At 44.3% G+C, this 20,058-nt stretch overlaps 1 protein-coding gene across 6 annotated transcripts in view; it reads right to left on the reverse strand.

Annotated features, from left to right (window-relative positions):
• Positions 1–13,801: 13,801 nt before the first annotated feature.
• ZNF776 (zinc finger protein 776) overlaps positions 13,802–20,058 on the reverse strand; it is an 81,766-nt gene continuing 75,509 nt past the window's right edge. For 3 of the 6 annotated variants that reach the window (XR_004031894.1, XR_004031892.1, XR_004031895.1), the window contains 2 exons: positions 16,351–18,635; positions 15,005–15,089 (listed from right to left, as the gene is read on the reverse strand). Coding sequence is in view for 2 of the 6 variants with exons in the window: in XM_003277239.3 (XP_003277287.1) it covers positions 17,239–18,635 (1,397 nt within the window). In the remaining 4 variants the exon portion in view is untranslated. Of the gene's footprint in view, positions 18,636–20,058 lie in introns of all 6 variants that reach the window. The other 3 variants (XR_004031893.1, XM_030819491.1, XM_003277239.3) reach the window with 3 other exon arrangements.

A 20,058-nucleotide genomic window follows, 5' to 3' on the forward strand; every position in this document is an offset into this window, starting at 1 on the left:
GTGCTGGGATTACAAGCGTGAGCCACCGCGCCCAGCCGACAAATGCTATTATGTTACAGGACAATGGCTGCGGTGTTCAAACATGGAGTATGTATGCATGAGAGAAGAGAGAGACCCTCTCACATTGTTTTATATTGTTTTATATTCAGTAAAAACAACAAGGAAGCAAAACCAAAGACAGGCAGCCCGGAGCCAGGCCCGAAACCAGGCCTGGGCCCGCCTGGCCTAAACCCGGTAGTTAACAATCAACTTAAGATTTAGAAGCCGATGTTATTCATAGATTCCTTACATTGTATAGAAGAACACTGTGAAACTCCCTGCCCTGTTCTGTTCCTCCCTGACCACCGGTGCATGCAGCCCCTGTCACATACCCCTTGCTTGCTCAAATCAATCATGACCCTTTCATGTGAAATCTTTAATGTTGTGAGCCCTCAAAAGGGACAGAAATTGTGCACTCGGGGAGCTCAGATTTTGAGACAGTAGCTGGCCAGTGCTCCCAGCTGAATAAAGCCCTTCCTTCTACAACTCGGTGTCTGAGAGGTTTTGTCTGCAGCTCGTCCTGCTACATGCACAGGGTGCTTTTACACTGAGATATTTCAAGTGCCTTAAATCCATGAGTTCACCTCTTTGCTGGCAAGTGCTTATCACTGTCAGTGGCATTGGAATTAGAGCAACTCCATCTTGAAAATGGGCTGGATAAAATAAGGCTGAGAACTACTCGTCTGCATTCCCAGGTTAGGCATTCTTAGTCACAGGATGAGATAGGAGGTTGGCACAAGATGCAGGTCACAAAGACCCTGCTGATGAAACAGGATGCAGGAAAGAAGCTGGCTAAAACCCACCAAATCCAAGATGGTGACGAAAGTGACCTGTGGTCATCCTCACTGCTCATTATATGCTAATTATAATGCATTAGCATGCTAGCTCCCACCAGCGCCATGACAGTATACCAATACCCTGGCAATGTTTGGAATTTACCCTATATAGTCTAAAAAAGGGAGGGAACCTCAGTTCTGGGAAATCTCCACCTTTTTTTTTTTTTTTTTTGAGATGGAGTCTCGCTCTGTCACCCAGGCTGGAGTGCATTGCTGTGATCTTGGCTCACTGCAACCTCCGTCTCTTGGCCATGTTCAAGCGATTTTTCTGTCTCAGCTGTCAGAGTAGCTGGGATTATAGGCGCCTGCCACCACGCCTGCCACCACGCCCGCCACCGCGCCCGACCTGTAAAATTTTATTTTATTTTTTTATTTTTTTATTATTATTATACTTTAGGTTTTAGGGTACATGTACACAATGTGCAGGTTTGTTACATACGTATCCATGTGGCATGTTGGTTTGCTGCACCCATTAACTCGTCATTTAGCATTAGGTATATCTTCTAATGCTGTCCCTCCCCCCTCCCCCCTTCCCCCACCCCACAACAGTCCCCGGAGTGTGATGTTCCCCTTCCTGTGTCCATGAGTTCTCATTGTTCAATTCCCACCTATGAGTGAGAATATGTGGTGTTTGGTTTTTTGTCCTTGCGATAGTTTACTGAGAATGATGTTTTCCAGTTTCATCCATGTCCCTACAAAGGACATGAACTCATCATTTTTTATGGCTGCATAGTATTCCACGGTGTATATGTGCCACATTTTCTTAATTCAGTCTATCGTTGTTGGACATTTGGGTTGGTTCCAAGTCTTTGCTATTGTGAATAGTGCCGCAATAAACATATGTGTGCATGTGTCTTTATAGCAGCATGATTTATAGTCCTTTGCGTATACACCCAGTAATGGGATGGCTGGGTCAAATGGTATTTCTAGTTCTAGATCCCTGAGGAATCGCCACACTGACTTCCACAATGGTTGAACTAGTTTACAGTCCCACCAACAGTGTAAAAGTGTTCCTATTTCTCCACATCCTCTCCAGCACCTGTTGTTTCCTGACTTTTTAATGATGGCCATTCTAACTGGTGTGAGATGGTATCTCACTGTGGTTTTGATTTGCATTTCTCTGATGGCCAGTGATGATGAGCATTTTTTCATGTGTTTCTTGGCTGCATAAATGTCTTCTTTTGAGAAGTGTCTGTTCACGTCCTTTGCCCAGTTTTTGATGGGGTTGTTTGTTTTTTTCTTGTAAATTTGTTTGAGTTCATTGTAGATTCTGGATATTAGCCCTTTGTCAGATGAGTAGGTTGCAAAATTTTTCTCCCATTCTGTAGGTTGCCTGTTCACTCTGATGGTAGTTTCTTTTGCTGTGCAGAAGCTCTTTAGTTTAATTAGATCCCATTTGTCAATTTTGGCTTTTGTTGCCATTGCTTTTGGTGTTTTAGACATGAAGTCCTTTCCCACACCTGTGTCCTGAATGGTATTGCCTAGGTTTTCTTCAAGGGTTTTTATGGTTTTAGGTCTAACATGTAAGTCTTTAATCCATCTCAAATTAATTTTTGTATAAGATGTAAGGAAGGGATCTAGTTTCAGCTTTCTACATATGGCTAGCCAGTTTTCCCAGCACCATTTATTAAATAGGGAATCCTTTCCTCATTGCTTGTTTTTGTCAGGTTTGTCAAAGATCAGATAGTTGTAGATATGCGGCATTATTTCTCCCATCCAAGTACTAACCAGGCCCTTACGCGGCATTATTTCTGAGGGCTCTGTTCTGTTCCATTGATCTATGTCTCTGTTGTGGTACAAGTACCATGCTGTTTTGGTTACTGTAGCCTTGTAGTATAGTTTGAAGTCAGGTAACGTGATGCCTCCAGCTCTGTTCTTTTGGCTTAGGATTGACTTGGCAATGCGGGCTCTTTTTTGGTTCCATATGAACTTTAAAGTAGTTTTTCCCAATTCTGTGAAGTAAGTCATTGGTAGCTTGATGGGGATGGCATTGAATCTATAAATTACCTTGGGCAGTATGGCCATTTTCACGATATTGATTTTTCCAACCCATGAGCATGGAATGTTCTTCCATTTGTTTGTATCCTCTTTTATTTCATTGAGCAGTGGTTTGTAGTTCTTCTTGAAGAGGTCCTTCACATCCCTTGTAAGTTGGATTCCTAGGTATTTTATTCTCTTTGAAGCAATTGTGAATGGGAGTTCACTCATGATTTGGCTCTGTCTGTGATTGGTGTACAAGAATGCTTGTGATTTTTGTACATTGATTTTGTATCCTGAGACTTTGCTGAAGTTGCTTATCAGCTTAAGGAGATTTTGGGCTGAGACGATGGGGTTTTCTAGATATACAACCATGTCATCTGCAAACAGGGACAATTTGACTTCCTCTTTTCCTAATTGAATACCCTTTATTTCCTTCTCCTGCCTGATTGCCCTGGCCAGAACTTCCAGCACTATGTTGAATAGGAATGGTGAGAGAGGGCATCCCTGTCTTGTGCCAGTTTTCAAAGGGAATGCTTCCAGTTTTTGCCCATTCAGTATGATATTGGCTGTGGGTTTGTGATAGATAGCTCTTATTGTTTTGAGATACATCCCATCAATACGTAATTTATTGAGAGTTTTTAGCATGAAGCGTTGTTGAATTTTGTCAAAGGCCTTTTCTGCATCTATTGAGATAATCATGTGGTTTTTGTCTTTTGTTCTGTTTATATGCTGGATTACATTTATTGATTTGCGTATGTTGAACTAGCCTTGCATCCCAGGGATGAAGCCCACTTGATCATGGTGTATAAGCTTTTTGATGTGCTGCTGGATTCAGTTTGCCAGTATTTTATTGAGGATTTTTGCACCAATGTTCATCAAGGATATTGGTCTGAAATTCTCTTTTTTGGTTATGTCTCTGCCAGGCTTTGGTATCAGGACGAGGCTGGCCTCATAAAAGGAGTTAGGGAGGATTCCCTCTTTTTCTATTGATTGGAATAGTTTCAGAAGGAATGGTACCAGTTCCTCCTTGTACCTCTGGTAGAATTCGGCTGTGAATCCATCAGGTCCTGGACTCTTTTTGGTTGGTAAGCTATTGATTATTGCCACAATTTCAGAGCCTGTTATTGGTCTATTCAGAGATTCAACTTCTTCCTGGTTTAGTCTTGGGAGGGTGTATTTGTCGAGGAATTTATCCATTTCTTCTAGATTTTCTAGTTTATTTGCATAGAGGTGTTTGTAGTATTGTCTGATGGTAGAAAAAAAAAAGTTGGCTGGGCACGGTGGCTCACGTCTGTAATCCCAGCACTTTGGGAGGCCGAGGCAGGTGGATCACGAGGTCAGGAGATTGAGACCATCCTGGCTAACAGGGTGAAACCCCGTCTCTACTAAAAATACACAAAAAATTAGCTGGGCATGGTGGCGGGCGCCTGTAGTCCCAGCTACTCGGGAGACTGAGGCAGGAGAACGGCGTGAACCCGGGAGGTGGAGCTTGCAGTGAGCCGAGATCACACCACTGCACTCCAGCCTGGGGGACAGGGCAAGACTCCGTCTCAAAACAAAAACAAAAACAAAAAACAAACAAACAAAAAAGTTGGTGGGGTGCGGTGGCTCATGCCTGTAATCCCAGGACTTTGGGAGGCAGAGGTGGGCGGATCACGAGGTCAGGAATTCGAGACCAGCCTCACCAACATAGTGAAACCCCGTCTCTACTGAAAATAGAAAAATTAGCTGGGCGTGGTGGCGCATGCCTGTAATCCCAGCTACTTTGGAGGCTGAGGCAGTAGAATCACTTGAACCTAGGAGGCGGAGGTTGCAGTGAGCCAAGATCGCGCCACTGCACTCCAGCCGGGGCACAGAGGACAGAGTGAGGCTCTGTTTCAAAAAAAAAAAAAAAGCTTTCTTGCATTATGCTTAGTATAAATTGGATATTTAGTGTAAACCTTATTCAGTATTGGAGGTGAGGGTTTCCAGTAATATTTCTTTCCCCAAGCAATCATTTTCTCAGATTTCCAGTGAGTTGGCTCATAAACATGTTGTACCATAAGAAATTGAAATCTCAAAGGCAAGATGGGTCTCCTGTTGGGTCCACACCAAAATTTGTAAATGGGGGAGAAGCATTACCCCTTTGTTAGCCATATCTACTTTTCCTTATCTGAAGCCTCTTTTTGAATCCCTTGGAGTTCCTGTTCAATGGCACTTACAGAAGCTGCTGCATCTGTGAAATAATTTTTTTTTACTCTCTGCAGTAAAAAAATTTTTTTTTACTCTTTGGAGAGGTGAGTTTGAATATTCAGGAACGTTACTAAAACACATTCTTTTTTGATAATCGGATGGCTTCTAAATGATCAGAAACTTGAGAGCCATGTTTAATTAGGTATCTGGGGGAGGTTAAGTAACCTCACAGGCCAGGCGCGGTGGCTCACGCCTGTAATCCTAGCACTTTGGGGGGCAGTGGGTGGGGGGGTGGATCATGAGGTCAGGAATTCGAGAGCAGCCTGACCAACATGGTGAAAACCTGTCTCTACCAAAAATACAAACATTGGCAGGGCGTGGTGGCTCATGCCTGCAATCCCAGCACTTTGGGAGGCCGAGGCAGGCAGATCATGAGGTCAGGAGATAGAGACCACGGTGAAACCCCGTCTGGACTAAAAATACAAAAATTTAGCCGGGCGCAGTGGCGGGCGCCTGTAGTCCCAGCTACTTGGCAGGCTGAGGCAGGAGAATGGCGTGAACCCGGGAAGCGGAGCTTGCAGTGAGCAAAGATTGCTCCGCTGCACTCCAGCCAGAGCGAGACTCCGTCTAAATAAAATAAAATAAAATAAATAAATAAATAAATTAGCCGAGGGTGGTGGCGGGCGCCTGTAATCCCAGCTACTCGGGAGGCTGAGGCAGGAGAATTGCTTGAACCCGGGAGGAGGAGGTTGCAGTGAGCCGAGATCGCGCCACTACACTCCAGCCTGGGCAACAGAGCAAGCCTCTGTATCAAAAAAAAAAAAAAAAAAAAAAAAAAGCCTGATTCCATAACATCCCAAGGTCATGAGCTACACCAACAGCATAATACCTTTAAGTATAAATATTATCCATTTGATTTTTGGCCAGTTGACAAACTGGTGAGTGCTGTTAATTCAGCTAGCTGTGCTGATTTTACTTGAGGCAAGGGATTGCTTTTTTTTTCTTTTTTTTTGAGACAGAGTCTTGCTCTGTCACCCAGGCTGGAGTGCAGTGGCGCAATCTAGGCTCACTGCAACCTCTGCCTCCCAGGTTCAAGCGATTCTCCTGCCTCAGCCTCCCAAGTAGCTGGGACTACAGGCGCCCGCCACCACACCTGGCTAATTTTTGTCTTTTTAGTAGAGACGGGGGTTTCACCATATTGGCCAGGCTGGTCGTCTTGAACTCTTGAACTTGTGATTCGCCAGCCTCAGCCTCCCAAAGTGCTGGGATTACAGGCATGAGCCACCGCACCCAGCACGATTGCTCTTCCTGATGTCCACAAGAGACACAAGGTTGTAGCCTGCTCAGTATTTTCAAAATGTATCCTTTAGATCCGATCCATCTGTGAACCAGAAAATATCAACATTTTTACATGATGTCTCCTATAAATCCTGTCTGGACACCAAAAGCTCTTCTGTGAGTAGAATACAGTGATGAAATATTTCATCTGTTGTTTCAGGAAGTTGCACTGCAGGATTAAGAGTATTACAGATAGAGAGGGCAGCATATGAAGCAGACAGTATGTCACAAGAAACCAATCTATTAATGGAAAATTGCTGTGTATTATGTGAATTCAAAAGAGCTTCTACAGAATGAGGAGCCTCCATCACAATTTTCTGAGTAATTGTAAGGAGCATGGCAGTGGCAAAAATGGCCCTCAGACAAAGAGGTCACTCACCCATGTACTACATGGTCTAATAGCTGACTATAATAACCAATAGCCCTGAATTGTCTTCCAGGTTTTTGGGTTAGAACACCCAGGGAACTGCCATACCTTACATGAACAAAAAACTGCAAAAAACAAACAAAGGAAGAACAGCAGCTAATAATTTGCATGGGCCAAAGCGGAGGCTTGTAAGATTTTTATTTATTTATTATTTGTCCTTCTGATGTCCAATGTATAAGGTTAGGTTGATTTTTCTACAATGCATATAAAGTCTGTGGCATTAGAGAAAAATTGGACATCCAGCTATGACAGTAGCCAGCCAAGCCTAAAATCCTGTTGAGTTGTCTTTTTTGTTTGTTTGTTCATTTATTAGACGGAGTTTCGCTCTTGTTGCCCAGGGTGGAGTGCAATGCTGTGACCTTGGCTCACTGCAATCTCTGCCTCCTAGGTTCAAACAATTCTCCTGCCTCGGCCTCCCGAGTAGGTGGGATTACAGGCATGCACCACCACACCTGGCTAATTTTGTATTTTTAGTAGAGACAGGAGTTTCTCCATGTTGGTCAGGCTGGTCTCGAACTCCTGACCTCAGGTGAGCCATCCGCCTCCGCCTCCCAAAGTGCTAGGATTACAGGCGTGGGCCACCGCGCCTGGCCAAAAGCTGTCTTTTACTTTTTGGAGTAGGGTATCCAAGAAGTCCAGTTACTCAATCCAGATGTATCTGTAGTTTCTCCTTAGGAATTAATTGTTCCAAATATTTTAGTTCTGTAAGGCAAAACTGGAGTTTTTCTGTAGATAGCTTATGACCTCTTTTTGCTTTTTGTTCCAGGAAGTACAAGGAGTCCTTTTTACAATTATGCAGATTGGAGAAGCATAACAAGAGAAACTTAGCTCAGCTAGGTCAGCCTTTAATATGTGTGAAAAATAAGTTGGGCTTTTGGTATAACCTTGAGGCACAACAGTCCAGATATACTGATATCCAATCTAGGTAAAGGCAAACAAATACTGTCAGGGTGTATTGGTATGCCTAAAAAGCACTGCATAAATCAACACCAGTGACATATTCACAGTTTACAAGTACATTGGATAAAAGAGTGTGGGGGTTTAGAATTACTGGTTGATGAGGAATCACAGTAGCATTTTTTTTTTTTTTTTTTTTTGGAGACAGAGTCTCACTCTGTTGCCCAGGCTGGAGTGCAGTGTTGTGATCTCGGCTCACTGCAAGCTCCACCTCCCAGGTTCACACCATTCTCCTGCCTCAGCCTCCAGAGTAGCTGGGACTACAGGTACCGGCCACCATACCTGGCTAATTTTTTTTGTATTTTTAGTAGAGACAGGGTTTCACCGTGTTAGCCAGGATGATCTTGATCTCCTGACCTCGTGATCTGCCCACCTCGGCCTCCCGAAGTGCTGGGATTACAGGTGTGAGCCACTGCACCAGGCCGAATCACAGTAGTATTAATAACAGTTCTCAAATCTTGTACAAATCTTCATCCTTCCCTGTGAGGTTTTGTGTCAGGAAGATGGGAGTATTAGGACTGGTGGAAGGGATAATCAATCCCTTTTCAAGGTAATCTTTGATTATTTGTTTTATTCCTATTATAGCTTCTTGTTTTGAGATGATGTCTCCCTATGTTGCCCAGGGTGGCTTCAAATTCATGGGCTCAAGGGATACTCCTGCCTCAGAATCCTGAGTAGTGTTACTTGAAAAATACCAGGTTCATTCACCTGGTGCATAACAAATGACTTTCCATGAGAACACAGGTTTTGTTTGTTTTTTGAGACAGAGTTTCACTCTTGTCACCCAGGCTGGAGTGCAAAGGCAGGATCTCGGCTCACTGCAACCTCCGCCTCCCCAGTTCAAGTGAATCTCCTGCCTCAGCTTTCGGAGTAGCTGGGATTATAGGCTCCCACCACCATGCCCAGCTAATTTTTGTATTTTTAGTAGAGGCAAGGTTTCACTATGTTGGCCAGGCTGGTCTTGAACTCCTCACCTCAGGTGATCCATCTGCCTCAGCCTCCCGAAGTGCTGGGATTACAGGCATGAGCCACCTTGCCCGGCCAGAGAACACGGGTTCTGATCAATACTTTCATTACTCGGCTCAAGTAAAGAGGACACTGGAAGTATTCTCCAAAGCAGTGTCTCCCTGAGGACAAGTAACAGGACAGTTTTATGGTATAATGGTGATGGCAGAAGGTGCATCAGTGCATGTAGAATTGGGGTCCCAGTTGCACAGATGCAGTGAGTCATACCAGCACATAGAATGCATGTTGTGGTAATGAAGCTATAGCTCCTTCCAGAGTGGAGACTTCAGCATGTTAATAAGGAAAGTTAACTTGGGTTCATCTATACATTTCTTGGGGTCTGTCAGTAGCTGTTTTAACCCAACAAGGTGATTGAATTCAAACCATGGTTTGGAGAGGTACAGGCAGAAGGGGAGGAGGCTGTAAAACAGGGTAATTGCTCGAGTTGATTATATTCCTATAATCCATGGAGATCCTCCCTGTCTGCTTACAGAGGCTGAAACTACAGGTGTGCAACACCATGCCCAGCTTATAGCTTCCTGCTTCAATAAATACTGTTTAATGTTGGGAAGTGGTTTATTTGGAGCCACCTGTATCTATACTGGTGTGGCCATTAAAATTTTCCGTAAGTCTGTAGACAATTGACACTGTCACCAGAAAAGGGGTCTTGATCCAGACCTCATGAGTGAGACTTTGTCTCAAAAAAAAAAAAAAAAAAAGAATTAACAGAATTGACCAAGTTGAGCCCGACGCATTGGCTCATGCCTGTAATCCCAGCACTTTGGGAGGCCAAGGCGGGTGGATCGCAAGGTCAGGAGTTTGAGACCATCCTGCCTAACATGGTGAAACCCTGTCTCTACTAAAAATACAAAAAAATTAGCCGAGCATGGTGGCGGGTGCCTGTAGTCCCACCTACTTGGGAGGCTGAGGCAGGAGAATGGCATGAACCCAGGAGGTGGAGCTTGCAGTGAGCTGAGATCACACCACTGCACTCCAGCCTGGGTGACAGAGTGAGACACTGTCTCAAAAAAAAAAAAAAAAAGAAAAAAAAAAAAAAACAAGAATTGACCAAGTTGAGGAAAGAATCTCAGAGCATGAAGGCTGGCTCTCTGAAATAACTCAGGGAAAATAAAAAACAGGCCTGGTGTGGTGGTGCACATCTGTAATTCCAGCACTTTGGGAGGCCAAGGCAGACAGATCAAGAGGTCAGGAGTTTGAGACCAGCCTGGCCAACATGGCGAAACCCCATCTCTACTAAAAACACAAAAATTAGCTGGGCATGGTGGCAGGTGCCTATAATCCTAGCTACTCAGGAGGCTGAGGCAGGAGAATTGCTTGAACCAGGGAGGCAGAGGTTGCAGTGGGCCGAGGTCGCACCATTGCACTCCAGCCTGGGCGACGAGCAAGACTCTGTCTCAAAATAAAAAAAAGAAAAGAAAAGAAAAGAAAAAACAATACAGAAGAATGAACAAAACCTTCAAGAAATATGGGATTATATAAAGTGGCCTATGACTCTCTGGCATGCCTGAGAGACAGGGAGAGAAACCAAGCAACTTGGAAAACATATTTCAGGATATCATTCATGAAAATTTCTCCAACCTTGCTAGGGAGGCCAACGTTAAAATTCAGGAAATGCAGAGAACCCCTGCAAAATACTACAAAGACCATCCCTGAGACACATAGTCATCAGATCCTTCTAGGTCAAAATGAAACAGAAAAAAATAGAAAAACAGAAAAAATGTATAAAGAGGCCAGGCTAGTATAGAGGACAGGGGATCAGGTCGGATACCAGTCCCTCTCTAAAATACAAAAAGCCGGGAACCGCCTGGTACAGGGCTAACCGGAGGCAGCGAGACGCCCTGTCCAGTAAGAAATCCTTCAAAAAAAAAAAAAAAAAAAAAAAAAAAAAAAAAAAAAACCTACAAGACAAAAGAGACTGGGATCCCATATTCAGCATTCTCTTTTTTTTTTTTAATTTTTGAGACGGAATCTCACTGTCACCCAGGCTGGAGTTCAGTGGTGCAATCTCGGTTTACTGCAACCTCTGCTTCCTGGGTTCAAGCAATTCTCATGCCTCAGCCTCCCAAACAGCTGGGACTACAGGCACTTAACACCATAACTGGCTAATTTTTTGTATTATTATTATTTTTTAGTAGAGACAGGGTTTTGCCATGTTGGTCAGGCTGGTCTCAACCTCCTGGCCTCAAGTGACCTGCTCACCTTGGCCTCCCAAAGTGCGGTTAATTCTTGTGATTGCACTATGAAATTCTTGTAGAGCATTTTTCAGCTCTATTAAGTCAGTCTGGTTCTTTCTTATAAAGGCCATTTTGTCTATCAGCTCCTGTATTATTTTATTGTAATCAATAGATTCCTTGGATTAGTTTTTGACTTTCTCCTGTGTGTCAATGATCTTGATTCCTATCCATATTTTGAATTTTATTTATGTTATTTCAGCCATCTCAGTCTGGTTAGGAACTACTGCTGGGGAACTAGTGTGGTTGTTTCGAAGTAAGAAGACACTCTGGCTTTTTCAGTTAACAGAGTTCTTGCCCTGGTTCTTTCTCATCTTTGTTGGCTGATGTTTCTTCAATCTTTGAAGTTGCTGATCCTTGGATGGACTTTTTTGTCTTTTATCCTATTTGGTGCCCTCAAGAGTTTGTGGTATAATGTGGCTCCAGTCAACTGCCTTAATTTCTGGAGCATTTTAGGGGTCCAAGGCTCAGCTCAGGACTGCTAGATTGTGTGCTCTAATACACGGGGCCTGGTATCAGGCATCCAGCTTTGTTCTCTGATCCCTGGAGGTCAGAAACCTGCCATGCTGGAGGGTCTAAGTTATTCCCCGACTATTGGTAACAACACTCTGAAGGGCAGTGCCAGCCCCAGTGCTTAGGGTGGTGGCAGCAGGATCCATCCCTGTTCCCACATGCCAGCAGCAATGGCAGTGGTGGGGTGTACGTTTATTGGCTGTGATGGAGTGCTGGTGGGTGTAGGGGTGCCAGCCTCCACGTGAGTGTTCACAGTGCTGGTGGTGGCAGCACAACATGGGGGGGGTAGGGAAGGGGGTTCCATTGATGTCCCAGTACACATTCACACCAGCAGTGGTGTTAATATGGAGGCAAGGTGCTGGCAGGTACAGGACTGTTTGTACCCTCTGTGCATGCATTCACATGGGTAGCAGCTGATACTGGTGCGTGGGGTGTGTCCGCTGGTCTGTGTAGTTTTGTGCTGGTCCAGGGGTGGGGTGCTGGCAGGTGCAGGCTGGCAGTCTCTGGGATCGCAAATGCTCTGACAGCAATGGTGGTGCAGTGAAAAGTTGGGGGGATGAGGTGTGCTCACACTGGCAGCTGTAGCATGACAGGGTGCAAATGCACATGCACGCTGGTGGAAAAGAGAAGGCAAGGTCCACTTGCGTGTACATATGCTGGCAAAGCAATGCCGGGGGTGGCCATAGGTGAATGCATGCAGGCAAAGCGTCTGAGAGGCCGCAGTTTGGGGAAGGTGCAGGTGGGCTGTTGCACGACTATGGGATTTCCTAACTGCAGTTCACCAGCACAGGAGCTATGATGTACAACCCCACAAGGGACCCCACCTGGGCATCCAAGGTTGTACTGCAAGCAGGTGTGGGTAGCCTGGAGCCCTGGGAAAGGCCAGCTGACCAAGGGGTGCTCAGGTCCAACCATCCCCAACTTATCGGCAAGAACGCCCTGCACTGATCAGGTCTGACTTCCCTAGGGCTAAAGTCTGATAGGGAAGCAAGGCGAGCCTTGAAATATGGGCATGTCTAGCTGTGCTCCACTAGAGATGCTCCCACCCCAAATCCTCTGGGCTCTGCACTGGCTGGAGTTCTGTCCCTACCACTTCTCTAAGCAGCTCTCCCTGCCAGCTCAAGTGTTCATGGGGGTCATGGAGTCTCCTGCTGGCAGGTTTCTAAAGTTTCTTTGTGCTGAGCTGCCTTTAGCTGGAGGAGCAGTCACACAAGTACCCCTGTGCCACCACCAATGGGACTATGTGGGGTCAGACCTGTAGCCAGAAGAGAACTGGGTGCTGTCCAAGGCTCATACTGACCACTTCCTGGCTACTCCCTGTGTTTGTTCAAGGCCCTAGGACTCTACAATCAGCAGGGGGCAGAACCAGCGAGGTTTATGTCCTTCCCTTCAGAGTGGCACGCTCCTCCCCATCCTAAGCACATTCAGAAACGCCATCTGCGAGCCAGAGCCTGTAGTGGGAAACCTTAGGAATCTATCTGGTGTTCTACTGCAGGTGAACTGGCACCCAAGCCATAAGACAAAGTCCTTCTCACTCTTCCCTCCTGTTTTCACAAGCTGAGATGTCTCTCCCCATGGTCCTCACCAGTCCAGGACTGTGGGACTCACAGGCTTGTGGTGAGTGCTGCCAGGCTTGGGACACTGTTCAAGGCAGTGGGCTTTCCTCTGGCCATCCAAGAGCCAAGGCCTGAAATTAGGGCCCCTAAGAGCCTACTTGGTGTTCTACCCTACTGTGGCCAAACTGGTACCTAAAGCTGTAAGACAAAGTCTTCTTTACTCTTCTCTGTTTCTCAAGCAGGAGTCACTCCTGAAAGCCATCACAGCTGAGAATGTGCTGGGTCACACCTGAACCCAGCATGTCTGAGCCTCACCAATGGCACATGGTGAGTACTGCCTGTGTACTACTGCTGATTATTCAAGGCCCAATGACTCTTTAGTCAGCAGGTGATAGATCCTCCCAGGACTGGATCCTCCCTTTCAAAGAAGTGGGTTCTCTTCTAGCCCAGGGTATATCTAGAAATGTCATTCAGAGCTAGGGCCTAGAATAGGGGCCTCAGCCTGGGGCCCTATCCTACTGTAGCTGAGCTGGAACAAGTCCCAAGACAAAGTTTTCTTTATTCTTCCCTCTCCTCTCCTCAAGTGGAGGGAAGGAGTCTCTGTTGGAGCTGTGAGCTGTGCTGCCTGGGGTTGGGAGAGGGGTATACATTCACCTACCATGTGAGTTGGGCACTGCACACCAAGGCATTCACACAAGAGAAATGAAACATTATCTATATGAAGAATTGCATTCAAATGTGCTTAACAAGCAGTTTTATTCCTAACAGACAAAAGCAGGAAGCAATAACATATCCATAAGCAGATGAATTCGTATACAGTGATTTCCATAGCATGTCATATTCTAAGATAAAAAGAATGAACTACTCATATATCATGATTGATGAATGTCAAAATATGCATCCCTGCTATGTGAAATAAAAATAATAATAAAGAAAAAAGAAGAACATCGAAATAAATAGGACTCAGGAGAGTACTCAGGTATGAAAAGAGGAAACATGTTACATCAGTCATATAAAATCCCAGAAAATGGACACTAATCTACTGTTAAGCAAATACTGCAATTCAGTGATTGTCTGCAGGATGGAGAGGCCAGAGAGAAAGATAGTATTTATTTTTTAAGAGACAGGGTCTTACTATGGGACCCAGGCTAGTCTCAAACTCCTTACCTCAAGCAATACTCCCACCCTGGACTCCCAAAGTGTTGGGATAACAGGCATGAGTCACCATGCCCAGTCTTATTACAGCTTTAAAAATTTAATTTGAAAGAACTATCTGGATTTAACGCATTATTTTTGACAAATAGGTTATGTGATTCTACATTGACTCTCCTAACTCTCATCACGCCCTAAGGAGGGCAATTAGCCTGTGTGATACCAAATACTTCTGAGCCAGGAAGATCATTTCCACCTGATTAAATTGGAATGCTGGCTGGTTGCAAAGGCCACATCACTGGACTAAGAGATTTCCTTTCTCCCCATCCTCTTCCTCCTACTAATTCAGGGATGGCTTTTTGGTAAGCAGCCCAGATAGGCTACAGAAATCCACAAAACCTTTAGATTTACTCTGACAATGACCTAAGCTACACTAGATTCAATTATGGAGGTCCTGAAAATTTCTGTACCTGCTTGTCCATCACAGACATAGTGACTGAATCATTGTGGATGCCTTTTTAGAAAAAGTATATCCCAACTATTCTGTTGCAGTCTGCTTCACTACCTAGAAATGCTAATTCTATAAAAATTATTTGTGGGCTGGGCATGGTGGCTCATACCTGTAATCCTAGTGCTTTCGAGGACGTATGCTAGAGGATTACTTGAGGCCAGGAGTTGAACATCAGTCAGGGTAAAATAGCACAACCCTATCTCTATAAAAAATTCTTAAATTACCTGGGCTAATCTCAGGTACTCGGGAGGCTGAGGCAGGAGGATCACTTGAGCCCAGGAGTTTGAGGCCGCAGTGAGGTATGACCATGCCAGTGTATTCCAGCCTGAGTTTCAGAGTGACATCATGTCCCTAAAAAAATAAAAATTAAAGAATTATGATTTCTTCCTCCAGGCTTATAATGTAGGACACTATCCTACAGAATTCTGGACTTCAGGACACATGAACGCACTGTAGGACTTGAGAACAGATTTCCTTCACCAGTACTGAGCAGAATGCAATATCCCTTATAAACAAGAGAATAATTTTGTGCTGTTCTCAGAAGCACCAAAGTGTGTCACTAAAACTGTCCCCTACTCAGGTTAATTTATGAAAACACATATTATTGCACTATTTGGTCTAAAAATAAAGATCACAAAGCCCTGAAGTCTTTATTTGGAGGCCTTAGGCAGCCATCCAAACTAGGCCACAAATGCAGAGCTATATTCTGCCTTCATATTGTCCCCTAAGAGTCACACAGTTTAGTAATCCCAACAAACTTTCATGGTACCAGAACCATGTTGTATACAAGCCACACAATGCAGTGAATATACAATTCACACAATACAGTCAATACAATTCCCAAGATTGAAGGAAGCTTAAATAAGGACTTCATCATGAAGAAACTAGAACAATGAGAGGCAGCTTGTACTTGGGTTGGTGAGTTAGAGGCTGGAAAAGTCCATTTTAAGAATCGTGAGAATCATGAGATTCCTAGGAAAGACAGCCCATCTTGTCAAGTAATCAGAAAAAATCTCTAGGCCAAGCTTGTCCAACCCGCAGCTTGTGGGCCGTATGTATCTCAGGACAGCTTTGAATGCAGCCCAACACAAATTCATAAACTTTCTTAAAACATTATGAGGGTTTTTGTGCGATTTTAAAAAGTTCATCAGCTATCATTAATGTATTTTATATGTGGCACAAGACAATTCTTCTTCCAATGTGGACCAGGAAAGCCAAAAGATTGGACGCTTCTGCTCTAGGCCAAAACTGAGTCAGGTCCATGGCCCAACTCCTCATAGAGAAATGAGAAACGAACGAGTGCAGAGGCTACTCAAAAATCCCACTGCTGAATGGGAGACAACTTGAACTTTTTTTCTGGAATATGATGGAGTGCATGAGTGATGCACTGTAGGTACCTGCCAAGTGGTAGAGGTGAAATGGCTTTTGCCAGAGACCTAAGAATGAAATAAATCTGGCAAGGACATACGCAGGATAAGAAATGCAATACAGCTCCCATATACCTGGAATTTATGCAGCTATTGGACATATGACATTCAATATAGGTTGATGGCATCCTCATAAGGGCTCTCTCCCACAGTTACACTGGACAAGAAGTAATATTCCCACACACCTATGTTATTTTTCTCCTGTCAACAGTCTGGTATCCAATGAAAGAAGAGTGAAGCCTTCACCAAATGCTCTGCACTCAAAAGGCACTTCCACAGCAGGAGTTTGTCCGTGCATAATGTAAGTTAGACATTTAGATAAAGAATGTGCCACATTTGTCACACCATAAAGCCTTGATGCAGTGTGACCTCTGATCTTGAAGGAGCATAGAGGTTTGACTAATCAATTTTCCAAATTTACTTCACTAAGGGCTTTCTCTAGTGTGAACTTGCAGGGCAGAGCTTCTGGTAAATGCCTTTCCACATTTGCTACACTATTGAGGCCTTTCTCTAGCATGAACTCTCCTGTGTTTAATGAGACCAGAGTTTTCCCACAAATTCTACTCGCTGCTCTCATAAGGCTTTGTTCAGTGTGAACTCTTATGAACATGGAGCGCAGAGCTGTACGGAAAGGATTTCTCACATTTATTATGTGAGAAATTATTATGTGGCCTTTCTCCATTGTAAATTATCTGATGAATAGTAGTGCAGCTCTTCTGGCAAATAATTTCACAAATTCCTTACAGTCATATGGCTTTTCTCAACTGTGAACTCAGGAGCGTTCAGTGAGGTGGGACTTCTTGTTAAGTAATTTCCCAAATTCCCCATAACTATAGGGTCTTTCTCCAGTGTGACCCCTCTGGTATTTAGTGAGGCAAAACGTCTATGTACAGGATTTCATACATTATCTACACTCACAAAGCCTTTCCCCAGTGTGATCTTGCTATTGTTGAATGAGGCCAACCTTTTGGCTAGATGATTTTGCACATTCTGCACACTCATAAGCACTTTCCAGTGTGATCTCACGAATGTTGAATGAGGGTGCCCTTTTTACCAACAGATCTGCCAAATTTTCAACATTCATGATATCTTTCTCCCGTGTGAACTCGTTGATGTTTAATGAGGTTTCCCTTTTGACGAAAACACTTTCCACATTCTCCACACTCATGTGGCCTTTCTCCAGAGTGAATTTGCTGATGTCGAATGAGACTACCCTTTTGATGAAAACATTTCCCACATTCGCCACACTCATGTGGCCTTTCTCCAGAGTGGATCTGCTGATGTTGAATGAGACTGCCCTTTTGATGAAAACATTTCCCACATTCTCTACACTCATATGGCCTTTCTCCAGTGTGAACTCTCTGGTGTTCAGTGAGGTGTGACTTGTACCTAAATGACTTCCTACATTCTTTACACTCATAGGGTCTTTCTCCAGTGTGAACTCTCTGGTGTTCCTTTAGGTGGGAGTTGCTCCTAAATAACTTCCCACATGCCGTACACTCAAAAGGCCTTTCTCCAGTGTGAACTCGCTGATGCTGAATGAGGTTGCACTTGTGATTAAACGATTTCCCACATTCTCCACACTGATAAGGTCTTTCTCCAGTGTGAACTCGCTGGTGGTGAACAAGGCTGCGCTTATGGCTAAAAGATTTCCCACATTTATCACATTCATAAGGTCTTTCTCCAGTGTGAACTCGCTGATGGTCAACAAGACTGTGCTTATGACTAAAAGATTTATCACATTCTCCACACTCATAAGGTCTTTCTCCAGTGTGAACTCTCTGGTGTTCAGTGAGGTGGGCCTTATACCAAAATGATTCATCACATTGTCCACACTGATAAGGTCTTTTTCCAGTGTGAACTCCCTGATGATTATTGAAACTATTACTTTTGCTAGTGAATTTCCCAGAATCGCTGCATACATAAGGTCCTTCTCTAGGGAGAAGTCTCTGATGAAGGACAAGTGAGTGTTTGTTGCTGAAGGGTATTGTGGACTCTCCACAGGTGTAATGAGTTTTTCCACCCTGAAGGGGTATCCCATGCTTAGTTTCAAAGTTTGACTTCCCTGAAGTGTGAATGTCCTCTTGTTGGAGTAATCTCAAGCTGGACAAAAAGTCTTTCCCAAACTCATGAAAGATAAATGGCTCATGTGACACATGGAATTTACAGTTCTTTACAAATGATGTTCCCTTGGCATTGCTTCTGTACGATTTCTCTCCAATGTGCTGCTTCTGGTCTTGATGATGGTTTGCATCGTCATCCAATTTTTTTTCACATGCCCCAAACCCATTCAATTTCTGATTGTGTTGTGTTCCCTGGTGTAAGATATCTCCCAGGAGAGGGCCACACATTCCCCAGAGGTGGACCTTCTTGGTACATACACCTGTCTGACGTGTCCTAAGTGGGGACTCCTGTTGTATAGAAAGGGTCTGCTTAGAAGGTGTCTCGTCTTTTGCTCCATACCAACAACCTAAAAGAAATAAAATGCTGGTAAAATGCAATGTACTTCTGAAGGGAAGTATTACTAAGCCATACCTGATCAACAGCTGCTTGGTTGTACTTATATTTACTTGGGCCTAGACATATCCTTTTATATAGCACCCACATGCTTTATGAAGGTCCTTTAGATGTTTGCACAGGAAGGAATTGCCTCTGCTTCCTGTAGTGCATGTATTGTTGGTTCCTTCAGATCATGTGGCCCCCTACATTCTGTAATCATTCTAACCCAGTAATATGAAGAAGAACTTATCTTCAACCTAAAGGCAACATTCTGTTTCTGCAATTATTTCCACGGAGTAATACCTCTGTTAGATACACTTGTTTGTGTGTCACAAGAAAATACGAGTACAACAAAGTAGCTGTTGGTCAGGTATGGCTTAGCAATGTGTACACACTTCCTAATACAAAACTGATATGCCAGTATTGGAGTCCACTGCAGATGGAAATGTGAGAATAATGGGTGACAGGTGGGATCCAGAGATGTGAAGATTAGTCCTGGGCTGGCATCAGAGTAGAAGTGACAGGGTATATAACGGTGAAGTCTGAAACTCTCAAGAATGGGGAAGACAGAAACAGCATATGGCTCGTCATGTTGCCAGGTAAATACTTGTGAAATCGGAGAGCTTCTAGTATGACTTTCCTAAATCCCTAATGTTATGTCTTCCTCCAGGGTGTTACTCCTCAGAGGTGGCCTCCCTCTGGGCCCATCATGCTGAGCCCGGGTTTAGCTGCAACTTCTGGATCACTGAGAACTCTCAGTCCCATTGCAAAGATATACATGGAATTTACATGGGACATGGATGACATAAAGAATAAGAGAAAGACAAGAGAGAAGAACAGTCAACCAATAGTTCAGAAAAAATCAGCACATGATAGCCCATAGGAAAGAAAACTAAATACTACAAAGATAATTTTTGGCCAGGTGCAGTGGCTCACACCTATAATCCCAGCACTGTGGGAGGCCAAACTGGGAAGACTACTTGACCCTAGGAGTTCAAGACCAAGCTGGATAACATAATGAGACACCATCTCTACAAAACAAACAAAGGAGGCCGGGCGCGGTGGCTCATGCCTGTAATCCCAGCACTTCGGGAGCCCAAGGCGGGTGGATCACGAGGTCAGGAGATCAAGACCATCCTGGCTAACACGGTGAAACCCCATCTCTGCTAAAAATACAAATAAATTAGCCAGGTGTGGCAGCATGCACCTGTGGTCCCAGCTACTCAGGAGGCTGAGGCAGAAGAATGGTGTGAACCCGGGAGGCAGAGGTTGCAGTGAGCCGAGATCGCGCCACTGCACTCCAGCCTGGGTGACAGAGCAAGACTCTGTCTCAAAAAAAAAAAAAAAAAAAAAAAAACCAAAAATACAAATGAACAAAAATTAGTTTGGCAGGG

The sequence above is a fragment of the Nomascus leucogenys genome, chromosome 10 (assembly GCF_006542625.1).
Source record: "Nomascus leucogenys isolate Asia chromosome 10, Asia_NLE_v1, whole genome shotgun sequence".
NCBI lineage: Eukaryota > Metazoa > Chordata > Mammalia > Primates > Hylobatidae > Nomascus > Nomascus leucogenys.